At 35.4% G+C, this 27,482-nt stretch overlaps 1 protein-coding gene across 8 annotated transcripts in view; it reads left to right on the top strand.

Moving 5' to 3' along the window:
• LOC110029549 (SPX and EXS domain-containing protein 5-like) overlaps positions 1-27,482 on the top strand; it is an 80,249-nt gene that overhangs the window by 39,770 nt on the left and 12,997 nt on the right. For all 8 annotated transcript variants that reach the window (XM_020731885.1, XM_020731887.1, XM_020731889.1 and 5 more), the window contains 3 exons: positions 18,965-19,060; positions 19,225-19,338; positions 20,307-20,360. In XM_020731885.1, coding sequence (XP_020587544.1) covers positions 18,965-19,060; positions 19,225-19,338; positions 20,307-20,360 — 264 coding nt within the window. The remainder of the gene's footprint in view (positions 1-18,964; positions 19,061-19,224; positions 19,339-20,306; positions 20,361-27,482) is intronic.

Here is a 27,482-nt window from a genome sequence, read left to right as displayed (position 1 = left end):
CGAGCCGAACACGAACACACTGTTCACGAGCCGATTTCGAAAACGAGCTAATTTCGAACACGAGCTATTTCGAACGAGCCGAACACGAGCCAAGCCTGAGCTCGCTCAAGCTCGGCTCGTTTACAGCCCTACATGGGAAAGATACAACAAAATATGAATTTCATGAATAAAAGAAAATTTATATAATAATAATAAACAAACACCACTTATCTGTAACTCTTTCTCAAAGTAAATCCCTTGTAGCCTCTCTTGAATTCTTTCTGTTTTTACAACACTTGATTTTCTTTTTAAAGATGTATGGAAGAAGAAATCTCTCACTTCTCCCTCTCTCTTAACAACTCTTAGGAGAAAATCACACCACACTAAACAATAGAACACTCAAGTAAATTCAATTACCCTCTAGCCCCCTCTAACTACCACTTTTTCTGAGCAAATTTCGCTCTAAATAAAGCATAATTTCGGTTTTCTAAGAGGTGCCTCAAATAACTTTAAAAACCGTCCAAATTCATCGAATCTTTTAGAATTTTGCCCAGCACCGATCTTGGCGCCGTAGGCGCTCGTGACCCAAATTTAATTCTGTGTTCTTTGTCAAGTGGCACCGTCGGTGCCCGTGGCAGAATTTTAATTCTGTGCTCTTTGTTAAGTGGCGCCGTCGGCGACCACGATATTCTGAACTTCCGTTTCATGCGTCGTTTCATGCTGGCGCTGTCGGCGCTAAACATTTTTCCAAACTGCCATTTTGACTCCAAATTCCGTCTTTTTTGCTTCCTTTTTGCTTCAAGTTTTAAAAATAGTTAACCTACAACAAAATATAAAAAATACCTTACTTTAAAGCGCAATATCACCAAAAATAATTATAAAATATAGGTCTAAAAATGAATATATTTTTGGTGCATAATATAACAAAACTTTGTACATGCTCATCATATATTACCATAAAAAAAAGAATCGATCATGGTCATCCTAAATAAAACAACAGAGAAAACTGAACTTGTATGAAAGTGGAAGAATAGAGCTGGTCCACCCACTTCATCCAACAATATACTCATGCCAAATAATTATTTAAAGCGTCAGTTATGTCAATACCCTACTCATAAAACTGGTTTATGAATAAAATACTACTAACACTTTGTATGTTTGTCATAAATTACAACCTGCCAAACATAGAACAGAAAATTTTCCTACTGTATCATCAACATTCCAACATAGTAGTTAGAAGAATGAAAAACTGATTATAGTTGTTCGAATGAAATGTTCTTCCATGCTTTAAATAACATTACTTAACATCTAATTAGACATCTAGTAAATGAAACATAATATCTCTTCTTGCAATCTATCGTGCAAATGTTACAATCGACATTGAAACAATAAGACAAGATAAATCATGATTGGCTAATGTCGTATGCTATTCGCTCTTTCAAAACTGTCATTTCCAATGCCCCTTCACTATCTCGTGTGTGTTTCAAGTGAATCCATTTCATGCTATGGTGTGGTGCGTCCCACATAGAATTGGGGGGGGGGGGGGGGGGGGGGATTTGCATTAAATACGCTTCAACCACGGCAAATTCTGCATTCGATCTTGAGGGATGCCTTCAAATAAAGTTGTGTAGTGTCGTGGTGGCCACTACTATCTGGACCTGCTTTGAAAATGGGTAAATGGGCATATCACGCAATATAACTCATTTTTTCTTCCAGACTCCGAAGGATCGTTCGATCATGCCTTGCAAGGATGAATATCTTTTGTTGAATAATTCTTTTTTGTCATGTGCTACACTTCTTGAACTTTCAAAATCTGGGATATGATACTTTGTATCTAGATACTACTTAAGATACCTCCTCTGTTAGGGGTATCCGACGTCGACCAAGTAGTACTTACCTGTTGCGTCATGTTACTTAGAAGTGGAAGTACATAACGAAAATTAGTTGTCACATATACGTACCTGGAGGTGGGTAAGAGAATCCATGTGTTCGGTTTCTAGTAGCAAACTTGAAAACACAACTATCGTGTGCGCTAGCTTCCCATCTAGCTATCACAAAGGTGAAAAATATATTGAAATCGCACACGACCATGACATTTTGTGTTGGGGATCCACAACGGCCGATGTAAGCGACCTTGTCTATAGGAGATAGCCGTGCATTGACGTGTGTTCTGTCAATAGCTCCAATACAGCCCTGTGGTTCAGAAAATACTCCATTACCATTTAACATTTACATCTTTTTTGAAAATGAAATTTATGTTAAGAAAGTATCTTGAAGAATAACATGTATCGAGAGTTATTTGCAATTTGTGGGATAGGCTGAAACGTTGGGTCATCGGGCTTTACTATCTTGTATGTCAAACTCACAAGCACATTCAAATCAACGGAGAAATATCTACTGATTGTTTTCGAGGAATGTTGAAATCGCTATATAGCTCCTCTAATGAATTCATTTTGGAATAAGATATACAGGGTAATTGCCAAGACCTCTCTGACAGCTGTTCTTGATGAGCCGTGTAATCCATGAATGTTCCAAAGTTCATTAAGCAGGTCGATAAATGTCTCTTTCGTCATACATATTATGTTGGCAAATCATGTAGGGTGGCCCCGTAACAACTCACTGACCCATCTATCTCCAATATGACTCGATGTCATACATGGAGTTCGATCAACGTATGTATGGTAGTAATTGTATAGCAAGATGAGGACGAGAGCGACTTTGCGGTTGTGGTTAAGTTCTTCATTCATTCTACAAAATATGGAAAATGATATTTTCTTAATGATAAACATTAACTTGTAACTTGAGTTAATAGGAACGATACATAGATGGTAGCATGGTAGCTGTAAATACTAATACAAAAAAGTAAAGAGTCCACATAAAGATAACAATGATCGATACTAAAATAAAACCTAATGCCATAAAGAATCAATCATTGATGAAAGAGCGCAAATAAGGGAGTCGGAATTTTGAGTCCAAATTCGCAAAAAACTGTCTGCGAGTGGAGTTCCTTAACAATTTTATATATTTTAAATACATAGGTTCGTCTTTCTTAACACCGGGATATGTTTTTAGGATCTGAAGATAGTCCTGAATTGAGCAGTCCTTTGGTGGTGCAAACTTCGCTTTGCAGGATTCAAGTAGCTACTCTATGGAACCTCTGACAAATGCGGCTCCAATTTTCTTTTTTTTCGCTCTGGGACGCTTTGTCCCACCTGTTTTTTGAACATCTGTGTGGAGTTGGCTGGGACATTCTCCTGACTCACCTATATGCTCGGTTTCCATGTCCTGTGTTAGACCAGCAAAACCCTGATCATTTGGGGTGAAAGCATGAGCTACGGTAGCGGCAACACCAGTGAACATGCCATCAAACTTTTCCTCGAATACTGGATCAATGTCGCTAAGTTTGAATTTTTTTGCTTCCAGCACTGTCTGTATTAGAAAAGAGAGATTATTAGTAAAAATATTTTCAAAGAAGCAATCAATGCAAACAACAAATTTAGATATGTACTTACCTCTAATATCTCAGCTCATCATTCTTCTGGTGTATCAATTGTTCTCTTAAGTGGATTCCAACCCAATCCCGTTGATCATCTTTTGAGTTCTTTCCAAAAATTTCAATCTTTTTTTAATTGGTCCCACTTGTTTTTTAGTTTCATCTGATCGTAATTCCTTCCGGTCAGTTCCTTGACTTTAGTAATAAGATTCTGCTAACTTTCTTTATTAAAATAGGTGGTCGGCCTATCACCCAACTCGACTTCCCTCAGACAGAAATCACAAAATGTAAGGGTGGTCACTTTATCTCACATGACCGATGATCCATAATCTTTAGGTTTACTCATTTTGACTGTGAGATTAACGAGCTAGCATGAATTAATACTATTCAAGAGAAAAATTGTACTTAAGAAGTGAGCATATTAAAGCTTCTAACTCATTTTTCCCGCACAATCGGGTCTGCATTATACTTGCAAGCAGACAAAACACAATTTGAAGTACTAATAACAAACGTTCATGTTGTGGATCATTGTAAAAAGAACAAAACCCGGTGAAGTGTGTTTCATACTGCTTGTTAATATATACCAATAGTAATTCATTGAAAGGCAAAACAAGCTTCGATTGCCAAAGATTACTTAAAACCTGTTGCTGGGATCACAAAAGATTAACTTTATATATTTCCCAATACCAAGTACACTAGAAAATACACTCTTCGGCAATTGCAAGTAACGAAGATTAGAAAGATCACTCGCATTGCCAGGCAAGAAATCATCAGGGTAAAATCCCCAAAATAACTTGTCATAGATTATGAACTGCAAATGATAAAGACTGCGTATAGATCTTGGCATATGAGTAATGCGTACAACAAGATTCAAATATGGAAGATGTCTCAAATTTTTAATTGCCTCAGAAATTTTTTCTTGACATTGAGAACATATGAACAACAAACGAATCCTTCTCGATGCTTAAAAAATTTCAGTAAGTAAAAATCAAAGATCAGACATTTTTTCATGGATCAAATACAATCCCACTCTAACATGAAAAAAACACTCAGTTTTAGAGTAGAAGAGAAGATTACGGAGAGAGAAAGAGAGAGAGAATGAGTAGAAGAGAAGATTACAGAGAGAGAAAGAGAGAGAGAACCATGTATAATTCGCAGCACGTAAAATATTTGTGGAATCATTCTCGATGCTTCAAATATTTTAGAAAAAAAGTGGATCTACATTTTCACCAGCAATACTCATTTCCCAACAACTGGATCTAGGTTTTTAGCCACTAAACACTTATAGATTCACCACAAAGAACACATGGATCATCCAAATTTAAGAAGGCTTTCGGCGAAATGGGGGAGAAGAGGGAGGATTGGAGGGAGGAGAAGAGATTCCTTACCTGCGGAGTGAATTCGGGTATCGACGGAGGCATGATCGACGCCTTCGAAAGAGGAAAGGTAGGGATGCAGGACTGTTTCGCGAGGGCAGGGGAGTAAAAGGTTGGAGGCCGAACGCGGATCGTGGGGATATATCCTGCGGTCTGCGTGTAATAAAAAATAAGAAACGTCGTTCCTAGAAACACGCCTCAAACGCGAAAAACAAACAGTCAGGTGGCGTTTTCAAAATGTCAAACGGGCCCTCAGTTTGAAAAAGTTTGAAAAATAATAGTCAAATCTTTGTTTTGCATCCTCCCTCAAGATGATAAGAAAAATGATTGTAATTAAAAAAAAGGTAACTTCCATGATAACAAATATTTTCTTAGAAATATAATCAAAATATTTATACTCCTTTTGATTAGGAGCATAAACATCAATCATATTTTTCAGCCCAGGGTTTAATTTTTTCTTGATTATTATCTTGAATGTGAATAAATGCAGTACATTCAAATATCATTAAAGATAAAGAAGATGAGAGCCCATTTGTTGGATATTTTCTATGAAAAAATATCAAAAGATATTTCAAGGTTTAAAAATTTTATTGGATGTTTTATTTATGAGGAATGTAGCCATAAGAATGATTTCATTCCATAGTTATTTTGACACATGATTGGTAAATAATAATGCTCGAGTCACTTCTAATAATGTTTGTTTTTTTTCTTTCAGCTGCACAATTTTATTGTGAAATGGTCGACACAAAAGTTTTGATGGACTTTCTTCCCAAAAATATTTTTGAAAGATTTTCGGTCACAATCACTTTTTAATATTTGAATAGTATTTTTAATTTGTGTTTGAATTGTGTTGTAGAAGTTTTTGAAAATAGTTGCCAATTCAGATTTTTTTTTATTAAGAAAATCCAACTCAATTTTATGTGATTATCAGTAAATGTCACAAACTATTTTTCCCATAAGATGTATGAGTTTTATAAGGACCTCACAAATCACTATGAATAAAACTAAATAATGTAGTTGTTTTGTATGTTTTGTGGAGGAAAAGACACTATATTAACAAACTGACATATTCTACATTGAAAGTAGGATATATTTTTATTCTGGAATAAACTAGGAAGCATGTATATTAGGATGACCCAATATAAAATGCCATGACATAATATCATCGTTTTTGGAAAAAAAAATGGAATTAAACTAGTATTTTTACTGTCTCTTCGGGTCAAGTCCATATTCAAAATAATAAAATCAATTTTTTTCATTAACACTGTCAATTATTCTCCCAGTGATCAATTCTTGAAACTCACCGCAAGAAGGATAGAAATTAGTTTTACATTAATGATCAAAGGTAAATTTATTAATGGACAACAAGTTGCAAGACAATTAGAAATATGGAGCACATCATGAGGAGCTAACAATGAGGGTGTAAAAACCCAGGTTGGGCATAATCAAGCCGCCCTTACATAGAGAGCGATGTAATTACATTGATTCTAGACATGGTTACACTGTTCTGGTGCTTATGAATTCGCCATTTTCTCGCTCTGAAATACGCGTTCGAGCCCTTGTAACATGCAAAAAGACTGAAAATAAATTTTTTCTAATGTAAAATCATTATACATGAGAAAAATGCAGAATTAAATGCAGGAAAAATACGTGAAATTACATCATGTCAATTCCCTTAAACTTATCCGTTACCTGCCCTTTTAGTAATCTCATATTACAGCTAGGACTCAAATGACTTTCGTAGTTCTCATGTATCAATTCTGGTTTTTTATCTAGATTATATAAATGCAATAAAAAATATGCAAACACCGTTTCAGGGTTGAATTTTTATTAAGTTTTAATCACATCCCTTTTATTTAATTCCCCGTCTTTTGAGCCTAAGTGAATAAGATTATATAAATGCAATAAAAAATATGCAAACACCATTTCAGGGTTGAATTTTTATTAAGTTTTAAACACATCCCTTTTATTTAATTCCTCGTCTTTTGAGCCTAAGTGAATAAAAAAACTTTTAATTCAGTGTGATTGAATTATTTTCATTTCTCAAAAAAATTTTGAAATCAATTAGGAGTCACCCAACCAACTTAACAACCCTTAATGTTTTTTTTTTAATATAATATTCTAAGAATTTCATTAAGCGAGTCTTCAAGTTTTATTAATTAAGAGATAACTTGGATACCAATTTTTAGCCTTTAGGCTCACCTTAAGCTTCTTCTCAGGCAGTTTGGCCACTTGTTGATTTTTCTTTTAGATCAAACATTACACCTTTTTTAACTTTTTTAACTTTTTTTTTTCTTTTTCCAATTTTTTCGGAGACTTACTAAATATGGTTGAGTCAATCTTTTTTAAAGATTGTAATTGTCCAATTTCTCATACTTAATAATTCTCAAATTCTTCTTAGTGCAAACTTTCACATATTATAATCCAGTTAAAAGTTAAGATTATAATCCAGTTAAAAGTTAAGACTTTGTCAACTTGGTTGAGTTAACAACTAAAAGGTTTTAACAACTTTGGTTCACTGCTAATATTTTGATTACATTCTTTTAATTATTCTGAGATATTTTAGGTTCAGGTGAAGTTTGTTAAAATGTACGACTAAGCTATTTGGACATTAATTCAAATCCCTCTTTAATGAGTATTCACATTCTAATGATGTTATTGTATAATCCCTTTTCAAATATCAGGATTCCTAACATGAGCCACTATTAAAAGTGTTATCTACAATTCAAATATGAGAAGTACTTTACTGCAAGTCTATATGCATCAATCTCAACCCAAAAAAACAAAATATTTTCAATCCCATGCATGTCATGAGAATGTACTGATCTGAATGAAGCAAGTGTAGGTAATGTAAAACAGAACATGTAATAAGATCCATTGCATATCACATATAATAGAAACATTACAACAGCAAATCAAAAGCGAAAATGCACATGTAGCTCAAACAAGTAAAAAAGATCATATGGCCAATATCACATCTTAAAGATTAGCGAAGCCAATGGAACAACAACAATCCATACACATCACAAAAATACAATAGTCCAACTCCCCAACTACTCACTATCACTTCATCTGGTCAGCTCCTGTGCCATAGATCTGGTATTGTAGCGATGACAGGAGTGACACGGTTAGGTATAGCCCCCATAGCGACGAGAAGCACTGGTGCATGTATTCATCTGGCGTGGAAGTTGGGTGGCATAGATATGTGACTTCTCGTGCAGGTCGTGAAGCTCCCACTCCATGACACCTTGAGTGGTCGCCAATGCCTCCAATCGCTCGACCAGCTCGGCGATAGAGGGGTTTGGACGCGGAGCCTTGCGATGTCAAGAGGAACTGTCCCCAGCACGCAAGAAACCATTGGCATTAAGCCATTAGAGGACGCCGAAGGCTCGGTGATGGGTTTCTGGGGGTGTAATAACTCCACATTGTCCTCTCCAAAAATCGCCTCGTTCGCGCATAGGGAGGTACTGGGTGTGGGGTGACCTAACCCTACAGTGGTTTCGCCGCTACTATGGACTGGTAAATCACTTTTCCTACATCTATCTTCTTCCCGTGTTGAATTAAAAAATTATTTACTGCTCAGTCCCTAGTGACATCAGTGAGGCTTGTGGTTAGGAGGAAGCAGACTTTAATAAATTATTGCGGGGCCTAAGATGTGAGGTTCAGGTCCATGAGAGGGAAGTTGACGATACTCTCCCCGTCATCCCCAGTTCTAGTCTTCTATTGACTGGTGGAGTCAATAAGGAAGTCAATGATCTCCAGGTAGTTAGGAGAGAGCAAGCTATCATAGTCACGATTAGGGAGGTCGCGAAGGTCGTAGAGGTTGTTGATCATGGTAAGGTCGAACAATATGTATTTCCTTGCTCGAAGATTCGCCCGACCTCGATTTCTTTCTCATTCGTGTAGACCTTGTGGACTACATCGGGAGCGGCCGTGTAACAAAATCTCTCCGAACCACTACTCACCAGCTTATCTTCTACCCTTCCCCCCAGGACCTGGAAACATCACTCAGGGATCTACTTTTTGTTAGCCACAGGGTTGGAGTAACTCAGGGAAGCGACAAGACTCATAAATGGCTTGCTATCAAATCCTTCCTCACATCAACCCTTCGTGTAAAGGGCCATGGAAGAGATGACCGAAGCTAGGACAAACAATGTCAGGGAGGTGGCTGGAAAAATGTGAAACCTACCGAAGCTAGAGCAATTACGTGAAAGTTCTAAGCTCCTCTAGATCTTGCTTAAACTCACGATATTTCCTAGGATCTAACCTCCTCCATATCTATCTTCACTTTTATCGGCTTCTTCAGCAACATATTGAAGCATTGTGGATATAGATGCAGTGTGGGAGAGCGTGGCTACGCAAAGGAGGAGCTCGGTGTGAAATTGAGCGATTCACGTGAAAATCGGCTTTAAATAGTCGATGATGTAGTTATGCTCGAATCGACATAGCGCTAGAAGCGGAGTTTCGAAGGAGGGGTTACACTAGCTTTAGGTGGCTACGCCGCACTGTTATACGAGGTAGTGTGGTCACACTATACTTTCGCGTAATTACACCTCTCGAGTTGCTTAGAGTGGTTATGTGAGCCTTAGGCGTGTCTACGCCTGAACCGGGGTAGTCATGCTGAAAACAGGCGTGAGTAAGTTCAAGCCAGAGATTTTTCACCATGGATTTTCTCCCAGGACCTTTTTACATCCCACACACTAATGAAGCCTCAAACTATATTTAAAACTCAGATAATTTTCTTATGGTGTTTTCAACTTTCTTACCCCATCGACTGGGACCAACTACTTTGTAGAGGGACCAAGTACATAACACACAACAAATAAGATGAAAATCATAACTATATATGACAATCACAAACAAAATCAGCTTCAAAGCAAATCAACTATCAAATCGATCATATCCTAAGATAATGCTTGGATTGTCTCTTAAGATAACACTTAGTTTAACGTTGCCAGCTAGACGATATTAGACCTAGTATCTGTATGATTCCAAATAATTTTCTTATGGTGTTTTCAACTCTCTTACCCCACCGACTGGGACCAACTACTTTGTAGAGGGACCAAGTACATAACACACAACAAACAAGATGAAAATCATAACTACACATGACAATCACAAGCAAAATCAGCTTCAAAGCAAATCAACTATCAAATCGATCATATCCTAAGATAATGTTTGGATTTTCTCTCAAGATAACACTTAGTTTAATGTTATCAACTAGACGATATTAGATCTTGTATCTGTATGATTCCAACATCAGGATCTCTTTAGGATCATTCCTATCACCTCTTAGGTACAACTTCAACCTATGGTCGTTAACTTTGAAAATATTATGTCTTCCAATTCTAATTATCTACTACTCTAAATGGATATACTTTAACTATAGTGAAAGGTCCCAAACACCTAGACTTTAATTTTCTGAAAACTAATTTCAATTGTGAATTATATAATTAAACCATTTGTGCAAGTTGAAATTCTTTTCTAATTAGCTTCTGATCATGTCATTTCTTCATTTTGTTTTTATAAATTTTGACATTTTCATAGGCTTCTTGTCTAATTTCTTACAATTCATTTAACTGTAGTAAATTTCTCTCACATCTTTCAAGTTATAATTGAATTCCCATTACACATTGTGTTCCAATTCTATTGACAGATGACAGACCTTTTCAAAGATCAATCTATAGGATGACAAACCTATCGGTGTCTTGAAAGCAGTCCTATAAGCCTGTAATGCCTCATCAAACCTAAGGGACCATTCCTTTTGACTGGGTTTGACTGTTTTCACTATGATCCTCTTGGTTTCTTGATTAGAAATTTCAGATACTTTATTGGTCTATGGGTGGTAAACAGTAGCAATCTTATGTGTGTAAATCCCAAACTTGACAACTTATGTATCGATCTTTTTGTTACAAAAATGGTTGCCTCTATCACTAATATTCACCATAGGTGTTCCAAATCGACTAAAAATGTGCTTTAAAAATTTCAGAACACTCCAACACTTACAACTAAGCAATGCCACGACCTCAATCCACTTGGAGATATAGTCTACTACTACCAAAATATAAATGTTTTCTAAGAAAGTTATGAAGGGTCCTATAAAGTCATTCCCAAAGCATCAAAAATCTCTACTTTGAAAGTGAAATCCATGGGTTTTTCATCTCTTAGAAATATTGCCTACCTTGTGATATTTTTTTCAAGTTTTATCATATTCATATCGTTAAAAAGGGTAAACCAATAAAATCCGGATTGCAACACCTTAGCTGCAATTTTAAATCCTCCAAAATACCCCTAGATTCATCATTGTGATAAGTACTAATGATATCGTTAATCTTATCCAATGACACATCTCCTAAGAATCCGGTCCTTACACTTTCTAAAAAGATATGACTCTTTCCAATAGTAGAATTTAGCCTTAGAAAAAAACTATTTCATTTGGTGGTAGATTAGATCGTAGGGAACGATCCTGCTGACAATGAAGTTCATGATGTCAGCATACCACGGGATTTGATCCATAGAAATGCTGATGAATTGTTCTGCTTCAGTCTAGACAAGTGATTGGTTACCTAGTTTTTCGTACCTTTTCAAGCCACAATTTTAATATCAAATTCTTGTAACAAAAGGACCCATCGGATCAAACGGGGTTTGCATTTTTTTGGCTAAAAAATATCTGATAGCAGTGTGATCGATGTACACCGTGATTTGTGTTCCTATCAAGTAGACTTTAAAATTTTCAAACGCAAATACTATAACCAATAGTTCCTTCCATGTAGTGATGAAATTCACCTGGGTATCATTGAGGGTCCTTCTGACATAGTATATGACATGAAAATCCTTGTCTCATCTAGCCTTAAACTTCTCCTACGACATTATCAGTTTTGTCACACATCAACTCTAATGGCGTCCCCCAGTCCCGTGCAACAATCACAAGTGCGGTGACTAATTTGTCTCTTAAAGCCTTAAATGTAGCTAGACAAGCGTCATCAAAATGGAAGGGAACGTTCACAAATGGCATAAAAATTTTGTGTTCTTAGAAAAGTTTTTAAGGCATCGATTGGTAAAATCCAGTGTGCCCTAAAAAACTCTTAATCCTGTTCACAAAATTGGGTGAGGGAAACTTTTCTATCAAGTGATTCTTGACTGGACCTACCTCCATCCTCTTTTCAGAAATATTGTTGCAAAAAAGCTATCCCTTTAGTGACCATGAATTGACACTTTTTCCAATTCAACACCAAATTGGTCTCTTCACACCTTTACAACACTATTGCAAGATGGTTCAGACATGAGTCGAACGAAGTGTCAAATACGTACAAGTCATCCATGAAAATTCCTATCCTAGCACAATCAGGTCATAAAAGATGGACATCATACAACAGTGGAAAATGGCTGACACTTTGCAGAGTCTAAAGGACAGCCTTTTAAAGGAAAAGGTCCCATAAAGACTAGTGAATGGGGTCTTGTCCTAATCCTCAGGTGCGATAGAAATCTTGTGGTATCCTGAATAGTCATTTAGGGAGCAGTAGAATGGGTGGCGTACTAGTTTACCCAACATCTGATTTAGAAAGGGCCGGGGAAAATGTTGTTTCCTAGTGGTTCAGGCTTGAGTCGAACGAGCTGTCAAATAAAGATAGGTCATCCATGAAAATCTCTTAGTCCCAATTAGGTCTGAAAAGATGGACATCATGCAACACTGAAAAATGACTGACACATTGCAAAGTTTAAAGAACTTCATTCTAAAAGCAAAGTTCGCATAGGGACTAGTGCACGGGGTATCCTGAATAATCATCTAGGAAGCAGTAGAAAGGGTGGCCAACTAGCCTAACCAATATCAGGTTCAGAAAGGGTCGAGTAAAATCGTCTTTCCTAGTGGCTGCATTAAACTTCCTATAGTTAATACAAGTCTTCCATCTAGTGACAGTTATAGTGGGTATCAACTCATTTAGCTCATTTTCTACTACTTTCGCTCCCCCCCTTCTTAGGTACACAGTGAGTAGGGCAGACTTAGACAATATTTGAGTTGAGGTAGATTATGCCTGCATCTAATCCCTTCAAGATTTCCTCCTTCACTACCTTCATTACAAGATTCATTTCCTTCTGAGGGTCAGCTTTAGGTGAATTTCCTTCCATCAAAGTCTTATACATGCTCAAGGATGGGCTTGTCTTTTATTTCAGCTATGGTCTACCCAAAGACTTTTCTAAATGTCCTAAGCCCCCTCATCAATTTTTCCTCTTGAACTTCACTCAAATCTGCTGAAATGATCACAAATAACACCGAAGGCTCTCCTAAATATGCATATTTGATGTGACTTGACAAGACTTTCAATTCCAGTTCAAGAGCTACCTCTGTGGATGACATTAGGAACTTGGCATTTATGGTGGTGTCTTGTAGCTCAAATCTCTCCCTATAGTTTCTAGGGTTTCCCTCTAGCAGTAGAGCAAATTCTTCCTTAGATATCTCTCCATTCTTAAACTTTAAATGCTCTAATGGTCTTCTTCCAAAGTTTCAACAAATTGGCTGGACACCATCTTGTCCACTACATCAATCCTATGCCAATGATCGCCACTTAAATCTTGGGGAATTCTCATTGACCTCAGAATATCAAAAGTGGTTTCCTAATCAATTGGCTCTCATGGTCAATTTCCCTTGCTGAACATCAATTAGAAAAAGAAACAGAAAAACTGACGAAGTAATATGCAAGTGCAACACAAATAACAATAAAACTAGAAAAACAAACGGAAAACCAAAATTGCAAAAAATAGATTCTTAGTCAACAACAACAACAAAACCTTTATTCCACTAAGTGGCGTCAGCTACATGAATCCTCTTTTTTCATTGCGTCCTATTTAGTGTCATATTTTCATTTAATTCTAGTAAATTAAGTTAATTTTTTATACAATATGCTCAAGTCTTCGTAGGTCTACCTCTGTCTTTCTTAAAAGTCGAATCTAAAACATCTACTCTTCTAATCGGATCATCAAATGATCGACGTTTAATGTGACCAAACCATCTAAGACGACTCTAATTTTGTCCATTTAAAGGCCAACATTCAGCGCCATAGTGCATTGCAGGTCTCACCCCCATCTTATAAAATTTTCCTTTCAGTCTAAGCGGTATTTTTCTATCACACAGGCGAAAGCATTCCTCCACTTCAACTAACCAACTTGAATTCTATTAATAACATCCCAATCAATATCACCTTCACTTTGAACAATAGACCCGAGATATCTAAATCGTTCTCTCATTTTAATAATTTAATCACCCATAGTTACATTTCTGTCACTGGAGCTGCTACTAATAAAATTACATTCAATGTATTCAATTTTAGTTCTACTCAAACGAAGGCCTTTGGACTCCAGGGTGAACCTCCATAATTTCAGTTTTAAATGAGTTTTTCTCTCGTCTTATCCAGGAGAAGGATACCATCAACAAAAAGCATACACCACGGTACATCCTCCTGTAAATGTCCAGTGTAAATGTCCAGTATAAATGTCCAGTATGACCATCCATAACTAAAGCAGAAAGATATGGGCTTAAAGTCGATCCCTGATGTAAACCAATAGAAATAGAGAAGTATTTGGTCAATCCTCCTTCTGTTCGAACACAATAATAGCTCTTGTATACATATCTTGAATATAACTCATATCAACGTCTTTTTTCTCAAGAACTCTCCAAAGGATATCTCTTGGAGCGTTATCGTAAACTTTTTCTAAATTAATAAAATTAATATGTAGATCCTTCTTATTATTTCTGAATTACTCCATCAAACCTCTCAATATATGTATAGCTTTCATAATAGACAGGCCCAATATAAATCCAAATTGATTATGAGAAATCTTTGTACTATATCCTAACCTATGTTCAATTACCCTCTCCCATATCTTTAAAGTATGACACATCAACTTAACACATCAACTTAATTACTTAATTATTTTATAATTTGCACACTCTTGTGCATCCCCTTTATTCTTAAAAATGGGGACCAAAGTACCTTTCCTCCACTCAGACATTTTTTCAGTTTTTAAAATAATATTAAAAAGTTTAGTGAGCCAAGAAACCCTCGAATCTCCTAAATATTTTCACACTTCAATTAAGATATTATCAAGTCCTACAAAGTTTTTACCCTTAGTTTTCTTTAAGGCCTATTCAATTTCTTTATTACTAATGCGACGGTAAAAATTAAACATTTTATTATTATTAACGGTTTTAAGATCACTTAAGTTGATCATATTCTTCAAAACTTCATTAAAAAGTTTATCAAAATAAACCGCTCACCTATTTTGAATTTCTTTTGTAAAAAAAACACTTTTTGATTTTCATCTTTAATATACTTGTGTTAAATTTTTTACTTTTATTTTCTCTTTGTTTGCTTAGTTTATACATATATTTTTCACATGCCTTAGTATCTAATTTATTATAAAGATCACTAAAAATAGAATTTTTAACGTCATATATTATTCTCTTAGATTCCCTATGACCCCTTTTGATGATTTTCCCAGTTCTATAAGCTTTTACATTTAAACCAATTTTTATAACATAAGTTCTTATATTTTATTTTTTCTTGCACATTATTATTCCTCCACCAACTATTTTGAAAATTTATAGAAATTTTTTCTTTTGCTTCTCCAAATAAAACTTTTGTCACTTGTGTAATAGTGTTTGTTATATTATCCAACATAGAATTTGCTTTTTCAAGAATGTTTTAAAGTTTTAAATCTTGAATTTTACTCATAAAAATAAATTTTATTTGTGACTTTTAGGTACTTCCATCTAATTCTATGAAATTGATTCATTGTATTCTTTATTTTACAACTCCTCATCTTAAAATCTAGAACTAATAATCGATGTTGAGTACATAAATCCTCACTTGGAATGACCTTACAATCTTTACATTTTTGACGATCTCTTCTTCTCATAAGAAAATAATCAATTTGTGTTTTATTAGATTCATTCTTATAATTAATAAAATGCTCATCTCTTTTCTTAAATAAAGTATTAGCAATAACAAAGTCATACGCTAAAGCAAAATCTAATATAACTCTACCTTCATTAATCACTCAAAAATCATAACCTCCATGAATATTGCTAAAATCTTCTATCACTCTATCGTTATGTCCATTTAAATATCTTCCGATAAAAAATCTTTCTTCAAGAGATATCATTTGTATTAAGTCTTCTAAGTCATTCAAGAATTTATCTTTAGAACCTATATCTAAAACTACTTGAGGACCATAAGCACATATAATATTAAAAATCTTAGTATCAACAATAATCTTAAGGGCTATAATTTTATCTCCAACTTACAACATTTTTACAACATTATGTTTCAAACTCTTATCTATAATTACACCTACATCATTTTTAGTGCGACTCTTATTAGAATACCAAATTTTAAAAACATAAGTTATCAATCTCCTCAGCCTTTCTCCAACCTATTTAGTTTCTTGAACATATAAAATATTTATCTTTCTGTGAATCATAATATCAACTAATTTCATTAATTTAGCGGCGAGAGTACTAATATTCTAATACACTATCCTAATATTAGTTTCATGAACTAATTTCTTTACCCGCATCTGTCCGTAATGTGGGAACCTTTGCTTTTTTGACACTACAACCAAACACCGGTATAGTAACACACTTTTCACTGTATTCAGATCATACAGCGCGTTGCTCTCAAGGGGCGCCCTAGCACTTGCACAATGATCAAAATAATTCATTTCATAATTTTTTCAACAAATTTTACTTTGGTTGTCGACTACTTAACGCAACCCTCCACTTTTTACATCCGAGTTTGGGACTGACAATGAGTGTTACACTAAAAACATAGATTCTTAGTCGTTTAACTAAAATTTTCTTAAAATCAGAATAATTCTTAACACCTTTTCCCGACAATGATGCCAAAAACTTGATGATCTAAAGTTGCTATGAGGTAAGTGGCCAAGCATGCAAGTATAGTTGTCAAGTAATATGCGGTTTTAGAGTCCGTGTACTGATCTCACGAGGAAAAAACTAATAATTATTTCAACAGAAAAATCTCTAGTTTATTAACTTCAGACACCAAGCTTAGCATGATCAAAATTTTTAGAAATCAAATCTTGAAATTCTAAGCAACAAGCATAAAATTAAATTAAGATCTTGGAAAACGAAAACAAGACTCTTAGTATTATTCAAGAGGGATGAGACTCTTACATTTGTGACTTGAGTGTAGTGAATTCCAAGGTTTTTCTAAGTGTTTCCCTAAGTGATAGTTGTCTACCGTGAAGGTGACAACTAACGCGTGATAGCTGTGAACCAAAGATAAAATTTTCTTCTTAAGTCTTTACCTAGGTCATAAGAAGAATCATAAGCCCATAAAGTTAAGTTCCGTTTATCCCTACTATTTTTTCTAAGATTCCTCTGATCCCCTATCTATGTTTCAAAACCCTAATTAGAATATGCCTATTCTACCAGCTTTTTTTGGTTAACCCAATCATCCCACTACGGGACGAGGAGTCATAGTTCATGACAACCCTTAATGTCTTAATTAGCTAGATTAGGAGCAAACAAAAACTAGAAGGTTAACCAACAACTTGAATACATGAAAGCCTGGAAAACATTAGGAGATAACATGCTTGAAAAACCAAGAAAAGTTACTATTCTACATCACAAAGGTACAAAAGAGATTTAGCTACTGATGGAGAAAAAAAAATCAAAGCAAGGCAATCCATTGAAATCAATGATGCAAGTAGCAATATAACGTAAAAATAACTTGCAGCCAAGATTTTCCTCTTTTCAGCAACAGCTAGTCCCTCTTGTATATGAGATATTCTCAATGAAAATAATAAAACAATAAAAGAAGAAAAACAACCCCCACGGCTTCATCCCTCTAGCAAGAAAGAAGAAACCCTAAGGGAATTCTAAACTCTCCAAAATCCTCTCCAAACTCGTCCTCTAGCTGCCCGAGATCCTCTAAAACATGCTCTAACTTCTGTTCTTATAGCTTCTGTCCAAGTTTAGTAAGGTGATTCTTTCCAAGTGTAGAAGCAGCCTCGGCGCGGTGGTCACACCCGATCCTGGCGTAGTCATGCCATGCAACGCGTAGTCACACCCGCATTATGCTGTAGCTATGGAGGACACAACGTAGTCACACCCAAGTTAGGTGTAATCACACTGCCCTTACAGATAAGGTGGCATAATATTTCGGATTCTGGGCGTGGTTATGCTAGTTTGGCGCCTATGAATTTGCCGTTTCTTGCTCAAAAGTGCATGTTCGAGCCCCTATAACTTACAAAACATGAAATACAACCTTCCACAAGTGTAAAACCGTGATAAATAAGAACGAAAAGACAGAATTAAATGCAGAAAAAATCGCAAAACTGCCTCATGTTAGCATTTGGGATTTGACGTGCGGGGCAATATCGAATTTTGTAATGCATGAAGCAGGCTACATGCGTATTTGATACTCTATATTAAACCAGTAATTTGCTTTATTAATATTACTGCGGACCATCGATTCATGTAATGTTTATCTGAAAATCAATAAAAATTTGTATGAGAAGATTCAGAATTTGATATGTTCAACAACGAACTTAAGTTATTAGTATCTTTTTTTTTTCTCTTTGTTGTTGTTTCTTTTTTGTCTATATTCTTCATATTTTGATCTGATTTAGGCTGGCTTCCTTCTGTCGTTCTCTTCCCAACTTCTCTGATTTGAAACTTGTTTTTGACAGTAACATAATCATGCTACTTCTGTCATCTAAATTGAAAATATCTCTTACTGCAATCTGTAGACGATGAATCATTCAATTTTGGTACTGCCCAGTTGGATGCATTTTATTTTAACCTTACGATGATTACATAGTTCTGCAAGATTTTGCTATTAGTAATAAGATTTGAGAAGTTTTAGTATTGAATGCTCATGTTAAAATTTATTGGCTACTTTTGTAAATTATGAATAAATTAGCGAACTCACTTTTTGAATTTGTTATTTTTCATTCTTGTTCACTCGTTAACTTTTCCTTTTAGTTCCATAAGGATAAGAAAGTCCTATAAGAATAAGAAAATGACTTGCTATATTTTCTGGACAGAAAATATAAATGTTAATAAGCATCATTGTTGTCTGATTTGCCTGTGCAGTGTGCTACATGGATGGCCATTGTGGTTCCAACAAGTATGACTGCTTATTTGTATCTTTACTCTCATGGCGAAGTCTCATTAGCTGCATCTCAACCAGTGTAATATCTATTTCTTTCTCATGCATTTTTTTCTCTCATTATTTTGTGTGTGAGCTATGTCAGTTTTTTTCTTTATCAGTAACATACTTTAATTCCCTGAAACTCTCTTTATTTTTGTTTTTTTTTCGAAATTCCTTCTAAAATAATGTAGGAAATTTGCAGGTTATCTTATATGCTATTTTCGTGATGGCTTTCATCTTTCCTTTTGATATTTTCTACCTATCTTCTCGTTACTACTTCATAAGGACATTATGGCGTATCATTCTTCCACTACAGGTAAGTTTCTCATGTTGCTTTTTGCGTAACTGAGTTTACTATTAATTAGGTATTTTTTTTCTTAAGTTTCTATAGTTTATATCTGTAGATCTTCATGGTGTCTTCAGTCAATGGATTAGCTTAATTTATTGTTCCTTGTTTCATTATTTAAAATTAAATTTGATAACTTTTTATCTATTCCTCTTCTTGGAGTTTGATGTTCTCCGTGCTCTCAATGCCTAGATTTCTATGTTTACTATTGTGAGTCTTCATTCATAAAAGACCAAAATTATGTATGACTAATCATCTTAAGGCCATAGCCCTATGCCCCATCTTTTACTTAATAATTTATAGTAGAATCTGAAAGGTTTAATGAATATACCAATGACTTTGATTCTTTCCATTCCATCTTATAGAAAATCTGAACGGAACTCTGAAGTTTAGAAAACCTAAAAGAATATTGGTCTCTTTTAAGTATTAGGCCATTATAGGATTGAAATTCATGAATATTGTTTTTTTTATGTAATATATTTTGCAAATCTACCTGTTTATCATAACCATGAGTGGAATAATTTTGAATGTTTGATAGATAGATTAATGTTATTTACAATACTTTCAAAATACTTAAGTCTAGTTTTTGATTCAGATCTAAATTATTGTCAGTTTTTGCAGCCACATTCTTTTCTATAATCCTATAGTGAATTCAGGTGGTAATAGTTGATTCCTTAAATGTTTTTTTGTTTGTTATGTTTTCTGTAGCCGTGCTTAACATCTAAATTTATGGAGATGAGCCTATTTTTCATTATCATCTGCGGAAGCTGTCGCATGTGCTACTAAAGAATATTGAATAGAACTTGCTTAATGGTTATATGAATTATATTCTAAGAAAAGTTTAATGTTAGGTTTGTTGTAGGTCATACAACTTTTAATGGTTTTTGGTAACGTTTTGTTACTAATGTAATTGTATTATTTCTCCCTTTGTCATGCAGGCAATATCTTTTGCTGACTTCTTCTTGGCTGATATTCTCACGTCAATGTCTAAGGTAGGTACTCTAGAACTCTGCCGGACCGATTTTCGATCTTCTTGTTTGCAAAGGTATAAATATAATGGGAGAAAGTTAATTGCATATTTCTAGCAATTTCAGGTGATGATGTAATCCATACAATTGTTAGAGTCGGTTGTACAGGATACACCTGGATACCATTTTGTGTTTCTATACTATTTTTTATTGGCTTTTGCTGAATGAAGATTGTATAACTACTTATTTCGCATACCAGCAAGCCGTTTGTGTGTATTTTAATTTTGTGGCCTTCGAAAGACCCCTCATGATGGAAAAGAGAGGATGGAAAAGTATTGCTTTAAACAATATTTAATCATTAGAAGGAATATTGAATATATGTATCCCAGAGATCGAATAGTGCTTATTTTAATTTGGCCGTTGAGGATTCCTATAGGAGCGAGCTATTGTGGTGTTATATTCCAAGTATGATACAGATAAAATTCTCAATTAATGAGCTTTGCTTGCAGTCAACGTTATGGATTTGTAGGATATATATATATATATATATTAGGGGAAGGAGCATTATATGCCTCCCTACATGTTAATAAAAAATGCGGGTACATAGTATGGATTGGAAAAGGAAACCTCGAAAATAAAAGTATCAAAATTACATTACTCACACCAAAATGAGGTTCCTCAACCAAATACATGTATACAAAAAACAAAAAGACCAAAAGGTCATATACACAAATACATGTTACCCATAAAGTAAGAAAAAACGAGAAGAGCCGAGCCCGAAAAACCATCCAAGATACGATCTAGTAGCCTCAATATAGCTCCCAAAAACAGCTCCAACCAAAGTCTCGAAGCACCTGCAAAAGAGAGGAGCAAAATCCACAGCAGAAGAGAAGCCCAAACAAATCAAACATGTTGGTTGCGGAAAGTAGCAGAAAAGGCTCCTTGTATCCTCCAGCGAGGAAGGCATTCACAAAGTAAGAAAATAATAATCGCTTGCCTGAACCATCCAACAAAATAAGAAATTGACAAACCATCTGAGGCCCAAACGTCAAAGTGATAAAATGCATAATATAAGTTTTTGAGACTATTCTTCAAAACCATCAGAAGCCAAACTTGAGAGTTCTCAATAATCAAATATATTTTTGAAGCCATAAAACACAAAAAAGCATGAAGAGAAATGCTAAACGTAAATAGCATAGTCCATCCAATGATCAGCAAAAGTTGAAGCTGTTCAACCCAACAAAATAACCCATCGAAAAACAAGGTGAAAAGGACTGTAATGCAAGCCATCAAGCAACTAAATTCTGATAAAAGGGAGCTCAAGTAAATCACCCATAATGAAAGGTTTAAGTTGTGTTATGGGATGAATCCCGTATAGCATCTCAGAAATTTCCCTACCCTTTTGAGCAAGACAATTCGCCGGTGAATTGCCTTCCCTATAAATAAAGGACAATTGTATATTTAAATTGTATTATTGAATAACATCACGAATTCAGTTCATAATGACAAGCAAATCCAATCTAGGCTTAGAGGCCTTATAGAACTCATCAATAAACATTTGAGAGTCCGTTTCAAAGATAATTTTAGAAAGCTTAAGCCGTGCAACAACCTGCAAGGCCGATAAGAAGACCCAAATTTCAGCCTCCAAAGGAGTGGAAGCAAGGATAGGAGAAGCAAAGAAAAACAAACACTGCCTGATGTGATTCTTTAAAATGCCCCCCGCGCCCGCCTCGCTAGAGCTCCAACTACCATCAAAATTAAACTTGGCCCAATCCAAAGGTGGGGGTTGCCATCTAAATAAAATGGCCATCCTACCCAACCTTGTCGGCACAGTATTACCCGATAAACATAGAACACGACAAGCTCTGTGAAAGTGAGCAAGGATATTAGCATGTTTAGCATCATTTCTCCCCCCCAGATGAACCAAAGAACCACAAGAGAGAACCAAAAAAGTCTTGTATTCACATGCGTAGCTGTTTTCCAAATATTAAGAAAATCAGCAATAGAGGAAGAATTCATCCATTTAATATTAAAATGGTTACCAAACCTGTTCCAAGTATCAGCAGCAAAAGGAAAAAGAAAGAAAATGTGCACAGCCGTTTCCAAATATCTTTTACATAAATAGCATTGAGACACCAATTTCAAACCTTTAAGCTTTAAAATATCATCCAAAGGCAACATATTCAGAAAAAGCCTCCATAAGAAGAAAGAAAAAGCCTCCATAAGCTCCATAAGATAAAAGAAATAGATGGTGAAATTAATTTGTTCCAAATAACCCGCCCCCACCTCCAATTTCTGATGATAAAGATTAGCATAAAACATGTTGGTGGGAGAGATAGAAACCGTGGATTTCCACAAAGGAATATCCCTCATATCATTCTTAATAGGAAGTTTAGAAATCCTAGCCGCCTGGACCCCAAAAAGTTCATTTAATTTATGTACATCCCAATTGCCTTGAAGCCACAAATCAGAAATAATGAAATAATTTGGAATTCCCTACTGTAAAGAAAAAAACCTCATCCCCCTGACCCCATTGATCATGCCAAACCGAAATCTTTCCTTTACCGACATCCCAAAAGATAAATTTGTTAGCTATAGCTCTTGCTTTAAGAATGACTTTCCAAATCTTAGAATCACCCACCCTCCATTGAACCACGACAGGGTGCTGTTGAGAACAATATTTTTGATGAAGGAAATTAGCCCATAAAGAATTATTAGCTCGATATTTGAACCACAACTTGCCCATATTAATATCAGATATTTGTTTAAGACTTTTAATCCCTAAGCCACCAGCAATCTTAGGCATACAAACCTTATTAAAAGTAGTTCAATGCTTCCTAGAATGCTTCCTAGTAGTTCAATGCTTCCTAGAATGACTCCCCGACCAGAGAAAATGATTAAACATTCTCTCTAATGTAAGCTGAGTACTTTTCGCATAGCATACATATTGCATAGCATACATAGGAATACTGATTAGAACACTTCTGAGTAAGGTGAGACGGCCGTCATTTGAGAGGAAGATATTCCTCCAATCCCCAATTTGGATTTGATTTTATCAACAACCTCATCTAATTGAGTTTGTTTCTGACGCCCTCTAAGGAGATTAACTCCAAGATATTTGAGAGAAGTGATGCAGACTGACATCTTGTGAAAGAAATAGCCCAAGTAGCATTCGAGCTCTTTACATTCTTACCAAAATAAATATTGCACTTATCTGTGTTGAAAGTTAAGCCAGAAGTTTGTTGAAATTCCTCAAGAACTCGCATGAGCAATTTAATGGTATTTTTACTTGCATTAGAGAAAAGAATAACATCATCTGCATATGCGAGATGATTAACCATGACCTTGGACTTATGACGGAATTGAGTATGTATCTTATTGTGCTGCAAATCATTTTGACTAAATGCGAGAAATAGTCAAAAGCGATAAATAGTCAAAAGCGATTATAATAGTCAAAAGCGATTATAAAAATTGTAGGGGATAAGGGATCACCTTGCTTAATGCCTCTATGTGCAGAGAAAAAATCATAAGTATCATTAACCAACACGCTGTAATGATTATTATGAAGTCATTTTCAGATTAAAGATATGAATTTGTGATGAAAACCCCGAGCATGAAGAATGACAATTATGAAATCCCAACTGAGAGTATCGAAAGCCTTTTTGATGTACAGTTTAAAAATTATTTTGCCACCCCGATATTTCTTATCAAGATCTTCAATTAATTCCTGCGCAAGTAAAATATTATCAGTGATCTCCCGACCTTTAACAAAAGCAGATTGCTGAGGCGAGATGATATTAGGTACGAGTGGTTGAAGCCTGGAAAGCATTAATTTACTCAATATTTTAAAGATAACCGAAGTGAGGGAGATGGGCCGAAATTTATCCCAACTAGTTTTGTCAGTTCCTTTTGGAATTAGCACAATCAAAGAGGAAGTGAAGTATTTCCCAAGATCTTCCCCAAGAAAAAAGCTTTGCACAGCAAAGATGACTTCCTTTTTGATAATATTCCAGCAAGTAACATAAAAGGAAGAAGTGAAACCATCCGGTCCTGGAGCTTTGTTGGGATTGATATATTTGAAAACAGAGAAGATTTCCTGTTCTGTAGGAACCTCAAAAAGAGAAAGGAGGAGACATATTCACGTTCATTATCAAAAAGATACCTGAGAACTAGACATAAAGAGATCCGTGAAATAATCAACCGCACTTTTACCAATATCAATATCTTGAGTTAACAGACATCCACTAGGAGTGCGGATGTTAAGAATAGTGTTGATTTCTTTTCTATGGTTAATGGAGGCATGAAAATATTTAGTGTTGCGATCAACATTGGATAAATAAATATCATTAGCCTTCTGTTGTAGAAGGCCTTCCTCTAAAGAGATAGCCTCTAGAAGATTAGAGTGAGCTATTGTGAATTCCTCAACAAGCTGTGGAGAGCTATTAACCTGTGCTTCAAGATTATGAACCACTCTTTGGGCCTCCTGCGCCTTCTTGTGAACATTACCAAAAACATTTAAATTCCATTTGCATAAATGAGCAGCAACCTTCTTGTGAAGCTGTCACAAATTGTACCAAAGATTACCAACGCAATCAACTTGCCAAACTTGCTTGATAAGAGTAAAAAAAGTCTCATGAGTGCTCCATATGTTAATAAATTTAAAGTGATAAGAGGCAGGCTTATGATTGAAGGCAGAGGAAGCAGAATAGGATTATGATCAGATGCTGCGTGGTTTAAATGAAACACTTTAGAAACATGAAAATAATTTAGGAAATAATGATTCCCAAAAAAACAATCCAGCCTTTGGGCAAGGGATCCCCTTCTCCAAGTAAACTGAGGACCCGAAAAACCTAAATCATATAAACCAGCCTCATTAATCTTATCATTGAAACGGTCAATCAGCATAGAATTGCACCACCCTCTATCATTTCTTTCGGATGGTTTCATAATCATGTTGAAATCTCCACCCACGAACCAATTATCATAGATAACTTCTCTCATAAGAGCAAGTTTCTGCCAATGATAATTTTTATCTTGAAGCAAAGAGCTAGCATAAACAAATGTAGCCTAAGCAGCTTAAATATCCTGCTTAAAATGAAGCAACACAAATTTTTTGTCATCTTCGAAAATATCAAGATCTATATTGTGTTTCCAAAATATCTAAATTTTATTGTTTTTATTGCAAAAATACTTATACTGCTTAAATCTCCTGAAGATACGATCTTTATTAATAGAAACAAAAAGCTCAAGGACTGCAAAAGTAGAAATGTTGTGGACCTTACATAAATTCTTTAATCTATTAAGGGAGGGAGGGTCCACCACTCCCCTAATATTCCAACACAAGATGTTAAACATTCCAACACAAGATAACACAAGATGTTAAACATTACTTCTCGTGCCTCCCCTTCTAGTAGCCCTAGAAGAGGTGCCAATTTGTTCGCCATCCGAATGGGACTTGCTATCCGAAATAATATTATCTTTATCTAAATGAATAAGTTTATTGTTACGTTTTCTTTTCTTTTTGCTAGCCTTTTGAACCATCCATTCTTCCTCTAAAGCAATGGTAGCTGCAGAAAAATCGACTTCAGGAAGTAAATTTTCATTATGAATAAGTGCAGAGCTAATATCCAATTGAGCACTGCCATCCAACACAAGTGAGGAAGAGTCTAAATTATTTGGATCCTTCAAAGCAGGAGAAAAAGGAAGATTCACCTGTATAGTGCCAACATGATCTTCAACATGATTAATAGGAAAAGTAACATCATTATGCTCAACCTGAATTTCAACAAGAGTAGGATGAATCTCTTCATCAATAGCAACAACGTTACTAGGAAGAGAATCAACATTTTGTTCAATTTCAAGATTAACATTATCTCTATCGCGAGGAATAACAATATTGGGATTACTTGGGCCATGTGGTGGATGATCAAAACTCTGTCGAAGCTGAGGCTGTAAACGATAACAATGAGATGGAGTATGCCCGAACATTTGAATGAGAGCAATAGTAAGAGTGCCTTTCAATTTCCACTTTCTGCCAATAGCCTTGATGTGTCGAGCCAATCCAAATTTCGTCGCAAAAGGAAGAGTAATATCTCATTCTACTAATATTCGGGCTTCTGATCGCCTTGATAAAGCGAGAGTAGGACCATCCATTTTCAATGGCTTTTCATAAGCAGAAGCTAACGAAGAACTTCATGATTAAAGAGATGAAACTTTAAACCAGGGAAACGGATCCAAACAGGAATAACGGGCGGCTCTGATTTAGGATCGAAACCCACCGTCTACTTTAAAATTTTCATTGCCATCTACAATTCTAATAAAACGACGAGCAAAAAGACGCGTGTAATCTTCGTCGTTAGAAAGTTGAATCAAAATGTGCCTCCCATCTAAAAAAATGATTTGCCTAAAACCCGTAAACTTCAAAGCATCAAATTCTCTTCTAATGATTTCGAGCTTAGGATTTCCATAAGTAAATTTTCCAACCAAAACGGACAGGAAGAAGCAAGAATGTTAGTTTCCTCAGAAACAAACCAAGCAAATTTACCATTTTTCTTACTAGCCTTCTTAATAAAGCTATAATGCCCTTCTAAATGCAAAGCTCATGAAGGAATTCGGGAATAGCCCCGAACCTCCAATCTTCGGGGAGATACTCCCCGTTAAACCCTCCGCAAAACTCTTAGCCATAAAAAAACCCCAAAATCGAAACCGAAAAGGAGCAACAAAACAAAATGGAAGGGAGAAGAGGTGAAGATCTCACTAGGAACCATGGATGAAGCCACAAACGGAGAAGAGGAAACCATGGCCGCCAAAATCGCCAGAGCAAAACCAAGCCCTAGTCGAACACGCCATATATATATATATATATATATATATATTGATGATCAGTATTTTTAAAAAATTTAATTGACTACAAGGCTATAAAGATTTATATTCAATTAAAAGTAATATTTAAGAAAATAGAATAAAAATTATTAAATTATATTCAAATCATGTTTTAACATAAACAATAATTTTTAAATCTTGTCTCAACCCTTAACATCTTATGGCTGCGTGATTAGGGTTGTCAAAACGACTCTTCGTTCGTGAACAACTCGTGTTCAGCTCGTTAAGCAAACGAGTCGAACACGAATACACTTTTTGAGCTCG

Source organism: Phalaenopsis equestris, unplaced genomic scaffold, assembly GCF_001263595.1.
Source record: "Phalaenopsis equestris unplaced genomic scaffold, ASM126359v1 Scaffold000593, whole genome shotgun sequence".
Lineage (NCBI taxonomy): Eukaryota > Viridiplantae > Streptophyta > Magnoliopsida > Asparagales > Orchidaceae > Phalaenopsis > Phalaenopsis equestris.
The sequence above is the reverse complement of the archived record's forward strand: the minus strand, read 5'-3'. Positions and strand labels throughout refer to the sequence as shown.